The sequence below is a fragment of the Pyxicephalus adspersus genome, chromosome 1 (genome assembly GCF_032062135.1).
Source record: "Pyxicephalus adspersus chromosome 1, UCB_Pads_2.0, whole genome shotgun sequence".
NCBI classification, from domain to species: Eukaryota; Metazoa; Chordata; class Amphibia; order Anura; family Pyxicephalidae; genus Pyxicephalus; species Pyxicephalus adspersus.
Window position 1 is genome coordinate 22,782,136 of NC_092858.1, and position 21,839 is coordinate 22,803,974.

A 21,839-nucleotide genomic window follows, 5' to 3' on the forward strand; every position below is an offset into this window, starting at 1 on the left:
AAAGGTGACACCAAGACAACGTGCCTGAGGGGAGGGCCGAATAACAGTGTTGTTAACAGTTAGATATATGTCAGGGGGGGATTTGGAATGTCTTAACATCCCCAAGACACTTCTTTGTTCTCATTAACACTTTAGACAAAAGAAAGAAAGCAGTTGTTCAGGATGTTCACCCCCACAATAAAGCACATTTCTTGTTATAATTCTTATGGACAACTCTGCTACAAAATGAAGACCAAAACAACATGGAGTCCACAACAAAGTCTCTTCCTACGCAATGGTGGGGACATTAAATTTTGCGCTATTTTCTCCTCCTTTATGCAACCGCTATTTAATGTACAGCACTGCTTAATATGTTGGCGCTATATAAATACTGTTTATTATTAATAATAATCCCAAGCTGACCATAACTTTGGTCATAAAGCACAGCATAGAGTATCAGTACCAAGAATAAACTAGAATTGACTGTTATCCTTAGTAACAGCCAGACTTTTTCTTTCCAGGGCAGAATAGGTCATTGAGTTCTTGGTTGTTAGTAGTATCTCTGACTGTTCTCCTTTCACAAATAAAGAGCCTACATCCCACTGAATGGCCAGGTTTTGTTCCATTGTATATTTCTCATGGTTACCTTATTCACATGTCCGTATGGAAAATCAGACTTGGAGATCTCTCTGTGTTCCTCAGTCACATGACTACTTTCCACCTACGGCACATAAAAATCCTGATCTACAAGTTTCTGTACAGTATTGTGTAAACATTTCCTTTGTTCACCAGACCTAAGCGGAAATAATGATACATATAGATCACATACTAACCCCTTGTTGTACTGCATTTGTCTTGTAACATTAAAGATGCTTTTCTTCCCCGTGCTAACAATCTGTAGAGTTGGTTTATGATGCTATGGTGACAGCAGTCTCTATAGAAATGAATTCTCTAGATGTTAAACAAAGAAGAAGGCGTCGAAAGGTGACAACACGTTGTACAGGGGCGGTACTTCAGAAAGGTAAGCAAACTTGACATGAACAAGAGACGTCAGCTCTACTAAACTACAACTTCAGGTGTCTGTGGAGGTGAGTACATGGAGGGTGCCAATCTGGGGTATCACTTCACCGAAATGTAATGCACATTGCATGTTTTGGTTTCATTTTCAGTTTTTCCATTTTTTAAAGTTTCAACTTTTTTGCCCTTTTTAAATTCTTAGGAGTCAAGTTCTATTCGTATTTTTTTTTTTTATTTGTTACTTCTTACATGTCTTCTCTGGTCCGAGCATGTGTGTTACAGTACCAGAGAAATGTTGGTGACCCAACGAACACAGACAGCACTTAACACTGTTGTTGTAAATACACTAGTACAGCTTCAGTAACCTTAAATTGTTGGCAAGAATAAACCTGGAAATGTATTTTATTAGCACTAGGAATGATTTGAGGTTTGAGTTACTAAAGCAATAGACGCTCCACTTACTTCATCCCTAAGATGAGCCCAATACTAACCTGATTCCCAAAACCCTTTTCTGCTGAAGTACTAAGATCCCTTCACCAGACAAATATCTATTCCACCATCTGTGTTAGGGGAGCCCCTCCAATCTGCTTTAATCAATGCATAATTGGTTACTTTATTACTTATAAAATGGTTGTTAAAAGGCAACAGCAATAGTGATTATAAGTAGCAAACAAAAACCGATTACAGTAGTATATATAATATAGTACCGTAGTACAAGGCACATCATGAGATCTTTTCATGTTGTATCAATACACAATAAACAAAATCATTTTACTTTTTATATGTATGAAAACAATGCAGAGTATTTTGAAGAACAACATAAATCAGTTTGCCCCCAGCAATCTTCTATGTATAGGATAATACAAAGCCACACTGCATACCTATACAAGTGACAGCTCACATTACATTTAGCTTTCCAACAATATGAAAATCTATATCGGCCTTTCCCAAGCCTTTTACCTATAAGGAACCTCTGAAATAATTTTCAGGTTTAGGGGAATGCCTGCTAACATAAATTCATGGGGATTAAAAGAAACAATGTACCTTACGGTAGTGGTTAGTTGGAAAAATACACCCCCTACAAACAGCTAAAACATCTTTGCTTTCAAGCTGTTGGCAGAGCATTCTGCTCTTTCATTGAATATTATATGGCTGGTAGGATGAGGAACAGAAGACGTTGAGCTTTTGGATGTGCTTTCTTCTGTAGGTTTAAGGATAAGTTACTGCACAGTGCTTGCAACTACGGAGGTCAGTGCTTTAAAGTAAAAACCATATGTGGGTATTATTCATTGCTCTCCTTCTTTGTGCTTTTGATATAGGTGACCATGGACATACACATGGATTCTCAGCCTCCTTTGGAAAAGGGAAGACCAAAAGAAGAGCTGCTTGGTAAGTACTCCAACCAAAAGAGCAAAACACAGTTTTGTAGTATGTTTCATAATCTAATGTCTACAATTTAATTGCTTTAATTCTAATTTTTATAACATAACTTTATTGTGAGATGATGGGCATAGTCTACCCTTTTACATGGTGGATTTTTATATTAGTTTTGGAGGATGTACATATGTGTATCCAAAATGTGTTTAAAATAATTTGCTGCTTTGCATTTATAAGATGCTTTACATATTTTAGGCATGTTTTACTAAATGTTATTATGTTTTGAAACTAATCAGTATTCTGGAAACCATGTCAATGATGCACCAAGCAGGAGATTTTCTAATGCAGATTTTCTAAACCCACAATGTATCCATGATGTGCACATGTGAGGTCACTGACCTGTTCAATGCTGTCTTAGTGAAGATGTCTGGATATGAAGAAAATCTAGTAACCTCCCTGGCGGTATTCCTGAGTGCGGCTCGGTGTTAATTTTCAGTACCAAAAGTGGTAACCTCAAGCCACATTCAGGGTGGAATTACAAGGGAGTTTAAAAAGCTTACCTGGTAAGCAGTGCCCGCGGCCTCCTCCAGTGATGCCCGGCATCTGCTTTCCCTGGCAATGGCTGGCATCTACATCCCCGGCGTGTGAATATTGGGAACACCTGGCCGGCATCTGCGTGCGAGCCTGTGGCGGGGGGGTGGGACCAGGCAGGTTGCCTTATGGTTTTCAGAATAATGCTCAAGCTTTTAATGTTTTCCTCAATTTAAACTCACTTAGAGAGACTATCCGACCCTAAGCTTGTGTTTTCTTTGAGTGACCAATGGTGAGGACAGCATCATGTCTCTCCCACTTACTGCGAGATATCTTTACCCATATCGCCCATCCTGGAGTCATAACTCCACTGCTGAATTCTGATTGGCATCAAATACACAATTTATATATTAATGGAAGTGGTCACAGTTATCATTATTCATGTTCATATGTCTGAGAAATGTTTGATAGCAGGGACCAACAAAATGACTGTGGTGTACCTCTTTCCTTTCTTCTTTTTCAGTTTTGGGGCCACATGAGCAAATTTGCTGCTAGCAATTCATCTGCCCCTAGAGAGCATCCTATTAAGATTTAATTATTTTATTGCTGGTCCTGCACATTGCAGGCTCTCGATTGTTAGCAATGGGACAATGATACCACTGGTACTGCTAACAAGGGATTGATTCTATAGAGATTAGAGTGAAGTCACTTAGTGTCAAGATCAGCAAGATGTGACATGGCCTTAACCTTGGCTAGTTTACATTTTTGTATTTATATAATGCTGCCATATTATACCTAGAGCATGAAAAAAACAATAACTCATGATAATTTAACACCCGGAACATAAAAGCCTGTGGCCACCAACGGGAAATATGTAGTATTTCTAGCAGATCAGGTTTTAAATAATTTGTAATATTTCTGCCATGCAAAACCTTGCTCTAAAAAAAGAAAAAACAAACAAACATCCGTATGGAAAAAACCTTGACAGTAAGTTTTTAGTTTAAGGGGAAAATCCTAACTTTGTCCAACAGCCAAACTATTTGCCTGCATGGTAGTTTGTTACTTTCCAAAAAAATGTACAATTTTCAGCATTTCAACAAAATTATTGGCAGCCCTTTTTTTTTTAAAAAAGGGTGCTACATACTCAGTGTTAACACACATGCCTTACTGCACCATAAAGAAGTAGATGGGCCCTAAAAGTGTCTCACGCTACAGAACTAAAAAAGAACTTTGACTAAATGTTAAATTTATATGATAGTATTGACCCCAGCATACAATTTAATGAGCTGAATCAGTGAAAAGTTCTTCATTACTAAAGTGGAAAAACTTCTCCCCCCTCTATTGTGTGATACTTCCCCCACCATCTAGATAGCTTAACAGAAACCTAACATTTCCCATAATTGTTCTGATAACACTTGGCATACCAGAGCTGTTTGCAGAGCCACGTCATTGCTTTCATTGTAATAGATTTCTGCAGAGTTTTAGAATAAAGGGCACTTGTGGCATCTGTTCCAGCTCACCATTCTGCAAAAAGATAAACACCTGAGCTGTATACTCATTCTGGGACAGTGATATAGAACAACCAGAGGTCCGCGAGTAAATTTTGGTGGTCTGCAGCTCTGTCCCCCATATGGACACAACCCGCTTGCTAGATATCTTGGGGGGACAGGAGTGCAGGGCTGTGCACAGAACTTTTGTTGCGTCCACAACTCTGTGCTACTGTCCCCCCCAAACAGATGGTCTGAGCCTGCGATGGGAGGGTGGGCATTTTCTGGCATCATGACATCACTCTGGGGGAAGTTTCTTCCCCTTTGAGTGACACACGGCTCCCCGTGCATACGTGGTCCGAGTTCTGTGAATTTAGTGGTCAGTGAGGTCGGAAAGGCTGGCGACCACTGATATAGAAGTTATTAAAGGGTGAGGATCAGAACACTAACCAGGCTAACTGGATTTTTTAGAACCAGGTCAGAAATGGCAATTTACATAATCTCTTAGTGAAGGGTCCACATTCAGGGTTAGAAGAAAACATTTAGAACCGTATACTGTATGTATTACTAGGGAGGTGTACCCTTCCCCAATACCAACATAAGTATTTTTACTTACGGTATTATTACACACCCAAGTTCATCTGGATTTTTTTGTTTTTTAATTCTTTAGTATGTATATGGTAAATTCTGTTATTATAGGTCCCTTTTCTAAAGAATTGGACCTTGTTCCATGAAAAGTGTACAATAGTAAAAAAACATCAACAAGAGACTATGTGAAATGTAACATGTGTAATTGCCACCTAAATATATTGTTGTTTTATAGACTTTATTGTAATCAATAAATTGTTTTTCATTTTATGTTTTTTAACATGTGTTGAATTAACTACTTGAAATCATGCCTTAAAAGTCCCAAATAATTTGTTGCTGTGTTTCCCATTTTCCCTATGTTATGTTATCACTTTCCTTATGTATGCCCATAAATTCCAGCATTCAGCTACTTTGTATGACAAATGCACACTGTGCTACTTCCTCTCCTTTTTTATTTTATTTAGATTTGACCATGTGGCACGCAAAGAGTAACAGATGCCAGGGTATATTTTCCAGCCTTCCTGTATTACAGTGTAAATCATGTGTTTATATAAGGTAGATCAGTTGCAGGACCTCAAACAGAAGACTAATTGGCTCAAGTAACACAGTTACAGCCAAGCTACACAACGGGTTTAAAAAGTTAGGTTCTTTAGGCTGAACATGATTTCTTTAAGAATTTTAATTACAGGTAGTCCCCGGGTTGCATTTGTGATAGGGACGGTAGGTTTCTTCCTATGTGGAAACAGATACATTATTTTAATAAATACAACTAGGACAGATGTTTGTCTCAACATATTATTAGGCAGTGTGGTGTCAGTTACTGTATAAAATCCTCACTGTGAGTTAATCACAAAAAAGCAAAAAAAAAAAACAAATCTTTATGGAGCCTAGACATTCATTAACTTCTGGAGTAAGCTCTGCTTTGATATGCAAAAAGAAACAACTGCAAAGTTTGTCTTGGTCATTAGAGAGTTACAAGAGGCTGCAGATCTGCTCATCTTTTAAGATCACCCACAACCTCAGCTGTGTTCAGCAAAAGATTTCTTCTACAAGTCATGCAAACCGCCCCTCCCCCTTCAAGCCTCCGTCCTGCACAGGAGCGAGCAGGGAAGCCCTGTTCGTATCTAGGAGGCATTCATAAGCCGAAACTCCTTAACTCGGGTACTCCATTTTGGATTAATTTAAGCATTAGAGAAGAAAAAAGTGCCTAGCTGGGATTGCTGTTTTTATAGACTTAAAATGGCTATTGGTACTGTCAGCTGTTGGCTTTCTACGTGCTAGGTTACCAAAAGAGAGGTGATTTTGTATCCAGACAAGCCCAGCTCAGTGAATAATACCCTCCAGCTTCCAGGCTTATCCAATGGAAATATCACCTAAGGGTTTTACCCTTTACCCTTAATTTTTGTTGCCCTAAAAAGAAATAATAATACTTTTTTAGAATCACTAAGGTCCTCTTCAGATTTGCAATTAAATACCACAACTGTTAGCTGCTCCCAGTCTCCCGTCTTCAACTACTTTGGTGTCAGAAAAAAAAAAAGTAAACCCTTCTGTCTTTATGCCTACATCAATAAAGAGAGATGGAGTGCAGAGCCTGTTGAACCCCAAAGTGGCCCCAAGAGTGAATTTTTGGTAATATTGGGTAATATGGACCAGGCCCTGATGACTGCAGGGGATGGATGATGTATCCACCAGCTACTGACGTCCAAGAATGTCCATTGTGTAAATTAAAGAATTATGTGGAATCAGAATGCCTTTATGACTGCTGACCTTCTGTTACCGTTTCTTTAGTATGTGCTGTTCTTTAATCAGTGGTATTTTTTTGTCCATCAGATGCTGTAAAAAGCGGAATTGGTATTTGTGGCTGGGTTCTGCTTATCTTATCTGGTCTGTTTGCTGCCATCACTTTCCCAATTTCCATTTGGTTCTGTGTTAAGGTATCTTTCAATTAGCAAACCGTTAAATAAAACCATTTAAATATGAAAAGTAAACACATAATAAAATACCTAAAAAGTCCAGTGAGTCACTTACTCTGTTCTGATTTATTTAGATCATTCAAGAATATGAACGGGCCGTTGTATTTCGCTTGGGCCGTATCATCACAGGAAAAGCTAGAGGCCCAGGTAAGAGCTATCCTCCATTGAAAGAGAATCTACCTTATATCCTACCTCTAGTCATTTTTTGAATATCACATAATTATAATAAATCCATGTACATTCTACATTATAAAACCTTTTTTATTTAGTAAATTGTAAACAAGTGTGAAAAAAGACTAAAACTTTGCATGCTGACTTAAAAAGAACCAATGCAAATGATGAATATTATACATTTACCTGATTTAAAAATGATATATATTTTAAAATGTCTTGACCATAAAAAATTAACTAATATTTAAAAAATGTAATCAGTAACCCCTTTCCTTACTTTTTAAAATCGGTAATACCAGTTTATAAAATTATACAAGTTTCCTGCAACAATCAAATTTCATTTTTTTCCCCCACGATGTCTAAAATAAAAGTTGTCTCATGAACAGCAGTTTTCCTTTTCAGTGTATAATCAATTAATATTTATAGTAAATAAATATTTTTATATAATAAACATATACAATTATCATTTTTAATAATATAATTATTAGATTTACATTTAAAATTGTCTGAAATGGTCACATAAACAATCAGTATCTCTCTTTTGGTTGCTCACCTGTATAAAATAATGAAATTGACAAGTTAGTAGAATGGACTGTTATTCTTTCCAACACTTTTAATCAAAGGAGCATACTGTGCCTTACTAATGATGAGCATATGATTTGTGGCATTGTACTGACAATATATCTTTTTATATACAGGACTGATGTTCATTCTGCCCTGCACTGACACTTTTATTAAGGTGGATTTAAGGGTGATATCATTTGCAATCCCACCACAAGAGGTAAGATGTATAGATGTATTCCAGGTTACCATAAATCTAATACATTACAGCTCTGTAATAGGCAGGTATAGTACTGGAGCAGGACTGGCTGAGAGTATCTGCGGGCTGCTTTGACGTCTTATACTGTAGTATTATATATATATATATATATATATCACCAACTTATTATGCAGCGCTGTACATTGGAGAGAGCTGCAAATGACAGATCCAAACAATGACACAGGAGGAGGAGAAGACCCTGCGCACAAGAGCTCACAATCTAAGAGACTGTACATAATTATTTTTATTGTAAAGATCAGCATACAATTACAGAATGTCTGTGACCTGCACTTTGATATTCCCCAGTTCTGATCAGATACATCATATGATATGTAAGAAATGCTATAGGTTTCCTAATATATCTAGCGGCATTGGATACCTGCATGAGCATACCTACTGCCACCATATTTTTGTCTTACTTGCTGATTCTGTGTTCTCATCTTCCTGTTCTTTCTTGCTCTTTCTACTCCCTTAATAAGAAAAATAATTAACGTATAGCTAAAGCCATTTCATTAGTTTTGGATAAAACAGAGAGAAATAAGTTTGTGCAGAGTGACCACCTTTCCTTATTTTTATCCTGTGCAAAGTGGCCATGCTGAGTTCCTTCCATAGCTCTGCTCTCTGCACTGGTTATGTGCAACACAGTGGTAATGTTACTACTGCTATTAGGCATCTGAGCTTGCAAAGATGTTTGGTGCACACAAAATTCATTTTTATCCTCTGTAGCTATTGAGGAATACATTCATATTCAAGTTTTTGTACCTGTGGTTTAGCTGTTAGGCAAGTTCAATAAACTTACATGGCTACCATATTCATAGACTTTTTTAAAACAAAAAACTATTACTTTATTAAACACAAAGGAGAAATATAGACATTGAATATATATAGAAATGTAACTATATTAACATTGACAAATATTACCATAAAAGTCCAACAAAACACATTGCAAAATAGAACTACAATTACCATTTTTACTGATGCAACTCTCCATTCATCAAGCTCACCACAGTTTTCTGTAATGAATAAATTAAATATATATAGAGTTTTATTGAGTTAAGGACATTCGACATACGGACGCCTCCTAGATACAAACTGGGCTTTCCTGCTCATTTGTGTGCAGGACAGAGGCTTGATGGGGGGAGGGAGGGAGCAGTTCACATGACTTGCTAAAAAAGTATTTTGTTGTGCTGCAGCCTCTTGTAACTCTTTAATGACCAAGACATACTCTGCAGTTGCTTCTTTTTGCCTATCAAAGCACAGCTTGCTCCAGAAGTTAATGAATGTTTAGGCTCCATAAAGTTATTTTTGCTTTGTTTGTGATTAACTCACAGTGAGGATTTTATACAGTAACTGACACCAAGCTGCCTAATAATATGTTGGGACAAACATCTGTTCTAAAATAATGTACATGTTCCGACTTACATACAAATTCAATTTAAGAACAAACCTACAGTCCCTATCACTTATGAAACCCGGGGACTACCTGTGTGTATATATGTATATATATATATTTTTTTTTTTACACACTGGATACAAGGTTATCCTTATGAAACTCTGAGATGGTTCTGCTTTTTTTTTTTTTTTATAGATCCTTACTAAGGACTCCGTTACAACAACAGTGGATGGTGTGGTATACTACAAAGTTGAGAACGCAATAAAATCTGTGGCAAATGTCAACAATGTTCATGTAGCTACAGCCCAGTTGGCCCAAACCACTCTGAGGAACATTCTGGGGACTCAAACCCTCTCCAGCATCTTATCAAATCGGGAGGAGATTGCCCACAATATTCAGGTTGGATTCTAATTTCTTGGTGTATAACATTTCTGGTAAAGAGACCCCATTTCAGACCATTTATTACAACACCATTATTCACATAAGATTATAAGTGCATTTGGAATATTTTACGCATGTTTTTTACCTGTAAAAAGCTTCCCATTTAAAAGCTCTGAGACTTCTTGGATGTGATGTTATCAGCCCCAGTAGAGATGATTTTTTAAATACCCCCTTGTGTGTACAGGGCCTAAGAATAAAATAGAAAAGAAATCCCTAGAAAAAGTTACATACAGTAAATGTTGTGACTTGCTTGTAATATGTCATTTACTATTATGTATATCTATATAGATATATATTTTCTGTGTAGCATTGTGTTGTATTTATGGACTTTTCTATTAATGTAGTTAATAGATATATAAATTATACATATGTATTGTCCATCCTATGTCCTTCAGACAATTCTGGATAATGCTACCCATCAATGGGGAGTGAATGTGGAACGCGTAGAAATGAGGGACGTTCGTCTTCCGGTGCAGATGCAGAGAGCGATGGCGGCTGAGGCTGAAGCTGTTCGAGAGGCCAGAGCTAAGGTAATGATTACCAGTTATTGGATTAGGAACACCAAGATTAATGTAATGAGCTGACATTTGTGGCTTTTACATTAGGTTGTTTTCATGGAATCATTACATTGCATTCATGACATTTAGGAATGTTCCCAAGTCCTTCACTGCATGTCAGATATTTATTTATTGTGCGGTGTGAGAATAACCCTTAGTTGCCAATTTTGTTTTGTATTGATGTGCAACTTAAAAACAGGTCATTTGTGAAAAACAGGTCAATCACATGAAAAATAATAATCCCAAAATATAGTTGCTGGTCCTATCTTACTCCTGCAATATTTACCCACACTTCCATTGATAGACCTAAAAACAAGCTCCAATCACTAATTTTTTAGGTAGTGTGTAAAAGAGATAACATTTTTGTCATCATTGTGCTATGTTCACACTGACAGTGCAGTTGCAGCCGGTTATCTCTTCCTCATGCCAGGGGACTGCTGCTTGCTCCCGGCGGCAGCTCCATGGAGAATGAATAGGAGCACTAGTGAGCTCTCCAGACTGAAGAAGATAGTTGGTAAATGTTTTCAATTCTAAACCAGATCTACTTCAGGTTTGCTGGATCACCCAGGTTCTCCCAGTCTAATAGCAAATGATTTGTAAGAAACCCATTTCCAGTTTGCTGGATCACCCAGGTTTTCCTATGTTATTCTATTTTCTCCAGTCTTGGAGAGCTTTAATAAATCAGGCCCAATATAACATTATTGTTTATTTGTCATATATTTTTATCATCATCAAAGGGCAAGTGGTCTTTGGTCTACCTATGATGTCTGGTATAGTAACCCGAACAGTTACAAAATGGTTTACAAATTGTTCTTCTCTTGTAAACATTAGGTTACCATCAAAATAAGCCCTATTTATCTACTATTTTCCCTTTCTATTATTAGCTATTAGCTATTATTTTTCCAGGGATTTCATGTAATTTGTATATGTTTCTGCATTTATAAACAATAATATCTTTTATTTTTATTTGCGTTTGCATTTTTATTAGCGTTGTTTATCGAATTTACAAGTTTTTTTGCATTTTATTAGTTTTGTTTATTTACCAGTGTCAGTATAAGCTGGACATCAATATGGTCAAGCTAGAAAAGAATGAATTTGCATTTTTGCAAGACAAAATCTTCTCTCCTTTTCTTTCTAAGTAACACTGATATTGTCAAAACATTTTAGATTTGTGGTGTTACCACTTCAGTGCTAACCCGTTTTATGCGCTTGCTTTGACTAGCTGATCCTTAAATGTAACATATATATTATAAAATACATTTTTTTCATATGCCTGCTTTCACTTTTATAGATAGTAGCTGCTGAAGGGGAGATGAACGCCTCGCGGGCTCTAAAGGAAGCTTCAATGGTGATCTGTGAATCTCCAGCAGCTCTTCAACTTCGCTACCTGCAAACCTTGACCACCATTGCCTCGGAGAACAATTCTACAATTGTATTCCCTATCCCTATTGACCTGCTGCAAGGCCTGTCTAAGAAATGATCGGTGACATCTGTGGATTCAAGAACTATGTAAATAGAAAGCTTGGCCATTCCATATAACACAGGGGTGTTACATAGTCCAGAAAATATAAGTTTAAGTTTGTATATATGCTTTGAAAATGTTGTGGAATGATTTTTTTGACTCTTGTTTACATATGAAGGTGAGATTACGAATAAAATTGGATAGACTCTCTAAAGCTGCCCTTATATTCCAATGATAGATGGCGGGTCCAACATTTACTATTTCAGCAATGTGATTGATCCATTGGTAGTAATGATATACTGACTCATTTAGCAGTTCCCTATATAGTTGGGTAGGTTTTTGCTAAACACTGGCTCTATACACACAAATGATCACATCTTTTTAGTGAGGGATTGTCTAAACATTTTACATAATGGGTAAGAAAGCTTGTGGAAATATTTGTTTGAAAGTTTCTGTACATAATCCACCCCCACACACCTATTTGAAATACTTTACTACCCACCATTTGGGCTCCATACTTACTTGGTTTTGGTACCCCGACTCTCTATGGCTGCCCTTTATTCTGGTACCTGCCTGTCTCCCAAAGGTGGTGGGGGGATATTATCATAGGGCTCTATGTATACACATGTACAGGTAAAATAATGAAGAAGGATGGTAGGGGTAAGAAATAAACATTGTGGCTGGATGATGTTTTTTTCTTGCAGACTTCTTACTCTTGAAAATGTAATTTATATACTCTTGAAAATCTTTTATTTCTAAACTGTAAAATATTTCCAGGTGCACAGTGTGCATGCACAATTACAAACAATGCACATTGTTTCACAATGCAATAGAGAGCACTTTGTGCTGCTAGATAAAGGGTCATAGGATGCATCATATGTGCACAGCAAGATAAAGTTGAAAAAAAACTATGCTGGAGAATTATATAAAAAAACAGAATTAGATTAAAGCCCAAATAAAACCAAAATTAAAGCAAAATTCTCAAAGAAATCATGTCGATTTGTGTTTTCTTTCTATGGATAATAAACCTTTCAAATTAGGAAACCCAGTGTGTAGCTGTGGACCGGTCCATACAGATGTAAGTTCTTCCATGCTTTTTGATGTTCTGTTAACAGGTCATAGATTTTGTCACTATCTACTTCCTAGTACTGCATGGCCTGTCCTCTCATGAAGATAAATGGTTTCTACCATAATGACACTTGGAATTGTAGTCTGGCATTGTTTTTCCTATTTCTTTCCTACTAATCGACCCTCACCTATGGCTGAATCCACAGATAAAAGGAAATGAGCTGTAGTGCAGTGTGGCGGCACATATGTCCAGTGATGTAGATATTCTGTTCACCACTTTTGATTTAAAATTGTGATTGCTATTGGAACTTGCCTTATATAGAGTCTAGCTTGAGCTTTAAAAATACTTTAAACCAGTTATCCAGTCAAGTAGACCCTCAATGTTTGAATCTAACAATTGTCAATTTGTGTTTAACCATCTTTATTCAGGGCTAAAACTTTTAAATGTGATATTTGAACACATGGGTCTTTTAATAACTTGAACTATCCAAAACTTAATGGAATCACCTACCAGGGTGGTATTTCTTGCCGGGGTTTTTGTGGGAAGAGTTCTACACTCTTGGGCTTAGTTCAGGACATAGTGCTGGGCTCTGATGAGATGCCAACCTCATGCCAGCAGTGTATTGTTGCCTCGGGGAGGTCACTACATGTAGTTTCCACCTGCGGCACCACAATGCATGGTAATTGGAGTGGCAGCCATCGGTTTAGTGCTGCTGCCAAATCTCAGATGTGGGTTCTTTAGGAACCAGCAATGGGGTGTGAGTTACTGGATTGATTGAACTCGCTGTAGATTCCTCCCTGCCCTATTTCCTCCAGCAGTACTTGGCAGGTGACCAATGTTTTTAAGCCTTGACCTAGGGCTTCTAAGGCCTCCAAAAACATTACCATGCTTTAAGGATGTCTAAAAAATAAAATGGATGCAATTTAAAATAACTTCTCTGTAGATATGTACATTTGGTTTTCTCATACTTATCCTTATATGCAGAAAAGTGAAGGATTGCTGATTTACAATAGTTGTTGGTCTAGGACCATGAGCCATGGGAGGGCAGGCAGGTATCTCCCCACACCTCAATCTCAAGGCGATACCTGCCCACCTTTGGACACTTTACTCCTAGATTATTTAAACTTAATTTTTGCACTTTGAACATGGTAATCTCAAACTCTATTTCATTCTATTTCTACGTTCATCTAGATATATATCTTGGTATATGTTTATAAAAGATTGATACAGGATTACATATATGTGAATGTGTATGTATGTATATATGTATGTGTGTATATATATATATATATATATTATAATTATAAATTATTACTTTTTGGAAGACAAGTTCAAGTTTATTAAAAGAACAAAGTCTATATGCACAAACCTTAAGCTGAGTTGGTTGCTAGTTATTACACTCCTGCTAAAGAAGTATATACAAGTTTGTAAAAAAATAAACTATACTTGGAATGGTTATTGATTAACAATATTAAAGACATAAAATAATCCCATTTTGTAATCATACATATAAAAACATAAAAATACATCAATAAAAACATTTTTTTAAAAGCTAACCTGGTATCAGCTGCATGATGTCCCAGTGCAGTAGAGCTGGAGTGTGTAAGAAAGAAGCATCACAAGTAGCCAATCCTTTTTAGTGCTGACAGCAAAGCAGAGGAACAGAGAGATAGACTGATCACTATGTTGCTTCTCCTTTGAATGTGTGAGCTGGGTGAAAGTCCAGAAAAATCTGGGCTGGCAAGAAGTGGGTTGAGTGATATTGGCTCAGCCTTAAGACATCCAGCAAAGAAGGGAAAAAATGTGGGGGTATCTCTGCATTGAAGGTAAATATTACAGAAAAAAACCTGATTATATAATATTAAGCCTTTTTTTTTAAAAAAAAAGAACTGCCTAGCTTTTTTCCTTTGTTAAATATATATATATATATGTGTGGTGTTAAACATATTGATGTATTATTAACAATCCCAATAATATTTATTAATCTATTAAAAACGTATTTCTACGTATACTTTGTATTGATATATTTCCATGGTGCCTTTTGATCTCCTTATCCCACCACTGACTCTCTTATTGTCTTTGTGACCATTTCCATTGGGAATGAAGATTTAGAAAATTGTAAAATGTGAGCCATCAGTAGACGTCTTTGGAGAGGAAATACTTTAATGGGACATTTGTTCCTGTTCTGTCTAAAATGTGATTTCTTTCACTTTCACAAGACCGGAGAAGAGAGACTATCCTGGAAGAATGGATCTGGACCAGGAGTGAAAACATTTTCCAAATATTAGCAGATGATTTGTAAAAAATACATTGCAGGTTTGTTGGATCGCCCAGGTCCCCCCATGAGAGTCTATCTTTTCCAGTCCTGAAGGGTTTTAATATATCAGGCTCAGTTTCTTGATTCCGTGTGCTAATTTTACATCAAGTGAAGACTCCCCAATAGGACACATGACATAAAAATTGATTTTGACCTTTCCCTATTTTTTGGATTTAGGTGTATTTTAGTTGTTCAGCAATCCTATATATAGGGGAAAGCCTAGAGCATTTTTTAAGGCTTGAAGGGTCTGTCTTTTGTTTTATTTTATATGACGGATAATGCAAATGAAATGAGAACAGCCCAGAGTTCTAGGTAGATGAGAATAAAGTAAAAAGGTTAGCAGAGAGATCAGCAGCACACAGTGGTACTTTCAATAAACTGACTTTTAAGTACATATCTGAAATTTATAAATCCTGGGGCTAAGCTTTTAACAGTCTTTCAAACATCTGTGGTTTTCAATTAACCTGTTCTAAAGCTGTGTAACCTTGCCTAAGCATGATCCAAAATTTCCAATATAAGAAATACCATTAACCACTCAACAAGGAATGGGAAAAAACAGTTTATTGCAGACCACATGGTGGTTCTAGGTCCAAGATACAAATTATTTTATATTTGTTGCAAAATGGAGTACAAACATTGGAAAACTGCTTGCTTTTCTTAAAAAAATGTTAGATATTCATTGCTGTATGATGGAGAACATTTATGGAAAACCATTTTTATAAACACAGTCACTATAGAACTGGATTGAATTACAAAGATATTCCCAAAAGGTACAAAATGACACAAAAACACAGAAAGAGGCACAGGAGTACAGAAAATATATGCGCAGTAGTTAACACATATGAAGGTTTATACACAGAAAAAGCACCATTATAAGTCAAGTGTATAACAGTATTCATTGTATGGATTGGTTAAACCTAAAACACATGGAGATTGATTTACGAAAAGAATTAGGTTGTTCACTCACCAAGGTGAATTATCACTTCTAAATACATACGGGCTTTGTGTAAATAAACTTTTTGGAGTGCATAAAAAAGTAAAAGTTAAGGAAAATTGAAAAAGTTAAGGTACCCACTATACCTAAAACTTTTATGAACTTTGGACAAATAAAGGGAGACCTAAAACTTCTTCTAGGTTTTCATTGCTTTATTTGTCCCATTGAGGAGACAGTTGGGTTTTAACTGTGTAAATCATTAAATATTACTACCTATTTTTTTCCATACGAGTGAAGAAGATAAATATGTATACAGACGATACAATTTACATTTTTATAATAAGAACATTCATCAGTATATTAAACTAAAACAAGTGCTCAATTATTGTATAAAGTATGACAATATAGACATAATTGTAGTGGACAGTGTGGCTCTATAACACTAATGAGGACATACAGGATTCTATTTATAAACCAGGGAACTGGACATTTCCTCAAACATTGTGGAAATCTTCCAGCTCCATGTGTTTCAATTGCAGTAATTGATTCCCACAAGGGAATGTTTGAGGGAATTTCTGATTCTCTGTTTTATAAATAGAGCCCACAGGCTTTTCCGGTATTTAACTAAACTTTTGGACCAAATAATTTTTTATTTACTGTAAAAAGCTAAAATCTGACTTACATGATACCTTGGCAGTAAATGTGAATTTGTTAAGCATCATTGTGATCTTGGCCATTGCTGCACTAAAACTCAAACCCGTTAGAGTTTGGCTACTTCCTATGGGGCTTACGTACACACGCCCAATGGTTCTCGCCTGATAATCGGCTCAGGGTCGATATCAGGTGAGAATCTGGCGTGTGTACCAGTCGTCCATCGTCCGAACGACTGTCCTGGCAGATCCACGGACGATGGACAAGTAACGATCCTAAAGCAAGAGAAAAGGGAGAGCGTGCAGCAGGGTGCCGCTCCATCGTCCTCCCCCTCCCTTTGCATAGAATGATGCTGAATGTACAACACTCATCCATGCATCGTGCAGTGCTAGGATCGTGAAAGATCCTTTCCAACAATTAATATTGCACGTGTGCATGTGGCTTTACACAAGCATTCTGCACCATGATATTCTCTTTTATCTACCTTATCATGGGAGGACCTCGCTATTCACTGATCAGAAGGTCCCTTTATTGTACTTTTAAGTGCATGTTGGACAAACACTCATTGACAAGTAATAAATATATAGCCTTATTCCTGCACTCACAGCAGGAAAGAATGGAGAAGTGGGAATTTTCAACCTGCTCCTAAAAGTTAGCCATTGTGATTGTTTTTGTTTTGGTACCAAAATCGCTTGACAACTTGACATCATATTGAATAAACTCCAAACAATAAGCTTAAGGCAATTCTAGAAAAGGGGTTAGTACAATTAGGATGAGAGCTACATGATGTATCAACCAACTTGGTTAATAGATTAGAATAAAGACCACATAAGGAAACTATGTACAGAGGAACATAAATATCCTCAGTTAAATTTTGGCCAACTGGACTTCCATGTGAAGATGAGATGCCATAAATCATTAACAGACTGGATGTAGAATGAACCTGGTTTACAATTGTGAGGAGAAATCTTAAAGTTGGCACCATGCTACAAAAGACCTATGCAATTCATAAAATAAACTTAATGTTTATTGTGTACATTGTTACAAATATAATGTCAACAATTCTTTTAAGAGGCTCAATGATTTCCAAAACAATAATAAATTACTTGTTCCCAAAATGTAACTAGAATACCCATTGGCCTTAATACAGCAAGTGAAAACGTGGAGTAGCCCATGGCAAACAAGCAGAAATCAGTTTCCATTTTTCTGACAATATAATAAAATACAAAAAGCTGATATCTGGATGTTCACAATGAGATACTGAACATTGTTGTACTTGGCACTATACTATGAAATAAAGCCAAAATGACCTTCTCATTTAATGATCACAATTATTACAGCAACATTTTGATAGAGAGTTGATCAGATTACCCTTGGAGGGTCATAAAGCAATTTTTTTCCTTCTGTGTTGGCAGCAGTTCCCAGGGGGATTTCTTTTGCCCTCAACTGGACCACAACTGTAGGAGTTGTCAGAAGCTGACAGACCTCAGCCTTTATATGTGACTACTTTCCTAGTGTTGGTTCATGAGAACCTTGTCTTTTGTCACTATCTAGTTCTATAATTCCTACAGAAATAAGGACACCCTGTAAAGAACCCACACATGCATTCATTTTCTAGTACGACCATGAAATCTTTGCCCATAATGGCCTTTATTTATTACCAAGAGAATGACCCAGAGAAACATAAAGTAAACAGGTATCGGCTTTTGTCAATGATTCACGTTTAAACCTACAAAAGATGATTCCTGATTGTTATTGGTTACTGGACTTTGACCATCGTTCTTCTCCTTTTTAAAGTGCGCTTGCTGTTTGGAAGCAAACAATATGCTACAAAATATCAGAGAAGACAGCGATTGTCCCTTTAATTATTTAAGATTAGTCAAAAGCCTAATTTATTTTGCGAAGGTTTTCCCTCTTTATTTTATGTTCCTGTGACAACTCACAACTTTTTTTTTCAACTTTCCACCCACCACTTCCAAACCAAACCTCCATGAGCTTCCAGGGAGACATTGCAAGAACAGACTTAAAGGTTGACCCTTTGTAAAAAAAAACCTGAAAGAACCAATTAAAATTAATACCTCGTCCACCCACCTTCTATATTCCCCAACTACAGATACACTTTAAAATAAGTCCATTGCATGATAACAACCACATATGAAGCAATTTTAAGAGCCTAAATTACAATGTGCATAGGCCATCTCCTTTCCTGGACTAGCATTTTATGGCTAAAAAACAATCTTTGGCATACCATGGAACAACATGATTGTGGATGCATGAACGGTATATGGACCATGTCATTGGTTTACATATTGCAACGGACAAAAAAAATGAACAGTAAGGCGTTTTTCAAACTGATCAAAGCTCTTTTGGCAAACACAATACTTTTTTGAAATGTATAGAGTCATCACTGAACCTCCAAGGTTATCTAAGAATGAGCTCTCTCCCTTTCCCTAAAAAGACGGAGATGAGCTATCAGCACCTTTGCATATTTTCCATTTTTTAAATAATATAAAAGAAATACAAGAGGATGATCCTCATTTATAGTTATAGTTCAGCGCCTCTTCATGTTCAGTGCATGAGTTCAGGTTGTCAGGGTTAGACGTCCATCTGTACAAAGTCAATGGTGGATGCGCCTGTCTCATCTGTGCTACCCATGGTCCTTCCAACACGTTAAATATAGATGAGGTATTTAAGAGCAGACTGACCATGTGGCACAGTGTACGTATATATGTGTTCTGGAAAAAGACATTTACTGGAAATACAGTTATTTTTGAGGCACTCTACTATGGCTTGATCATGGTTACACAATATCAAACCTCCGAGCTGTCAGTACTGTAACCTCGATGTGGCATCATGGGCTCACTGCTTCCTGATTCTTGACCCTCTTCCTTCTTTTTAGATTTTTGCTTCCGTCTAAGCAGGAAAACAATAATGGCTATCAAACAGACCACCAATAGTAATATTGCAGCCAGAATGACCACAATGATGACCACATTGACCTCACTTTCTTTATTATTAAGCTCTCTTGGAATTATTCCATCAATAGTAACTTCTTTCACTGGAACAGTTTTCTTGTTGCTGCGTTCCAGTATTATGTGCTGGATATTGGTTCCTCTGTTGTTCTCCATGCCGATTTCTTGAGCAATTGTTGGAGCTTCATTGACATCTCTTTTTTTACGAGCCGCCAAGCCCGTCGATGGACCAGCATTTAATACTGAATGGTACTGATAATCAACGCTTCTTTTTCCAATGCCTCTGTTGGCATTTTCTTTAGACCTTACAGTGTAGATTGTGTGTATGTACCACTCTCGTCCTGTAGACACCTGTGGAACAGATAGAGAATATGCTTTTTAGAAACTTCATAAAAGTCAAACATTTTTTTTTCCATGTAATAAACAACAACAGACCAACGGGCACACTAAAATCTATTGTTACCTTTGCAGCAACTACATGACCAAAAAGCTTGTTGGACCAGACCATCACACTTATAAGAGATTGGTAAACATTCCACTACAAATCCATGAACAGTTTCCCCCCTTTTGTGCTAGAACAGCCTTCACTCTTCTAGCTACCCACTGGATTCCATTTATTCATAATACCAATTGTAAGATGAGGTTCTGAGGTTGGCTGAAAAGACCAAGACTGGCACAAGCTTCAACTTATTGGCAATGTATTATATATAGATGTTGTTCGGGTGCCACAATCTTTATATATAATATACTCCTAGGTGGCAAGCAAGTCATACCATAGCTCATAGTTAAAAATGTCTCAACTCTAATATTGCTAATCATACATGCAACTTCCTCAATTCTAATGTGTGTCTGGAACATATTTTAGTATTTTTGGCTACATGGTTAACTCAATCACCTTACTTCAAACATAATGTAATGTTCCAAGGCAGAGGTGATTGTGATTTGATTAAGGTGACTGAGTGGCCAGGCATTCATTAGTTACTGAGGAAGCTGCTTGGATAATCAGAAAATATCTTCAAAATTATAGGCTACATAAACACTCCAAATGATTCTTGCAAAGATTAGTGGTCGTGCTAGTGAAAGATTTGCAGCATCAATCATGTGACGTCTATCAGAAGTCTTGAGGAGGCTACAGATAATATCAAGTTTAATGTTACCTATTGCTAGTGGGTTTGCCTTAACCTGAATATACAGGAAGCTTCACAGGCATTTGTACAATCTCTGTGCAATACCATGCTCTTCCAAAAGTCACAGGAGCTGGGTCTCTGGGTAGGTATGTCAAATTTACAAATGGTTCTTACTGCACCATCCAAATAGTAACTGTTAATAATACTAGTAAGGTATGACAAACACAAATATATTTTATAGCTAAACACCTAACTTAAACATAACTTGGTAGAATTATAATACAAAATGAACTTCCACTTACTATAGCATACAAAGACATGTTTTATGGTATAACATATAACAAATGAAAAGGGTTTTTTTGCACTAAAAGGAAAGTCAGCTTTCATAAGTAAGAGTATGCAGTATTTTTGTTAAAGATCACACACCTGAAACAAAGGAGTGGAGTCAACTTTAAATCCATCTGAACCCGGCTGTCTAACTAAAGGCAATGCCTCTGGATCATCTGCGGCAAGCCTGGCGTTAAATTGCACACTGCCAAATCTGCTAGCTTGAGTTTCTGGTTGTGCTTTGTCCTGTGGGTAGAGACAATTGTCAGAAAAAATTACAAACATAAAAAAATGTATACAAAATAAAAATGAATAACAATTTTTGTAATATGGGTGCTAATATAACCAACTAAAATAACCAACCAATTACAGATCCACCTGGCCAATCCCTAAACACTTAGAACACAAAACACATGAAATCATAAAATAATGGGACTTTAAAGGCCATTCTTAAAAATTCAAGAAATCTTCCAAATAATATTAAAATACTTTATTTATTAAATTTTGTTAAAAAGTTATAAACACATGATAAAATCTCCTGAGTGGGACACCCCTTTAAGATGTGAGTGTCTCCACTTTTGTATACACGTTTCGCGGAATGGAATTCTCTTCTTCAGGAAAAATAGGGAATCTACAATTAAAAACA

The 21,839-nt window shown here is 36.7% G+C and overlaps 2 protein-coding genes across 3 annotated transcripts in view; one reads left to right on the forward strand and one right to left on the reverse strand.

Moving 5' to 3' along the window:
- Positions 1-823: 823 nt before the first annotated feature.
- Positions 824-12,786, forward strand: STOML3 (stomatin like 3). 2 transcript variants are annotated; one of them, XM_072403941.1, is made up of 8 exons: positions 824-1,067; positions 2,316-2,385; positions 6,810-6,913; positions 7,027-7,099; positions 7,822-7,904; positions 9,532-9,735; positions 10,173-10,307; positions 11,626-12,786. In XM_072403941.1, exons 2-8 carry the CDS (start codon positions 2,322-2,324, stop codon positions 11,812-11,814), a joined length of 852 nt encoding a protein of 283 aa, XP_072260042.1. In that variant the 5' UTR covers positions 824-1,067; positions 2,316-2,321; the 3' UTR covers positions 11,815-12,786. The 2 variants fall into 2 exon arrangements, with proteins under 2 accessions (XP_072260042.1, XP_072260035.1); XM_072403934.1 differs by having other exon boundaries at positions 824-1,000.
- A 2,939-nt stretch (positions 12,787-15,725) lies between these two features.
- The window catches only part of FREM2 (FRAS1 related extracellular matrix 2), a 120,705-nt gene continuing 114,591 nt past the window's right edge, over positions 15,726-21,839 (reverse strand). The window contains exons 23-24 of the mRNA XM_072403953.1: positions 21,293-21,439; positions 15,726-20,090 (exon numbers count right to left, since the gene is read on the reverse strand). Of these exons, the coding sequence (XP_072260054.1) occupies positions 19,578-20,090; positions 21,293-21,439 (660 nt within the window). The 3' untranslated portion in view covers positions 15,726-19,577. The remainder of the gene's footprint in view (positions 20,091-21,292; positions 21,440-21,839) is intronic.

What these genes read in the sequence shown, in the direction of transcription:
- STOML3 (XM_072403941.1), top strand. Translation starts at nt 2,322, where the DNA reads ATGGACATACACATGGATTCTCAGCCTCCTTTGGAAAAGGGAAGACCA. An exon ending in ACCAAAAGAAGAGCTGCTTG is followed by an intron (nt 2,386 to 6,809) that starts GTAAGTACTCCA and finishes TTTGTCCATCAG; the next exon opens with ATGCTGTAAAAAGCGGAATT. An exon ending in TTCGAGAGGCCAGAGCTAAG is followed by an intron (nt 10,308 to 11,625) that starts GTAATGATTACC and finishes TCACTTTTATAG; the next exon opens with ATAGTAGCTGCTGAAGGGGA.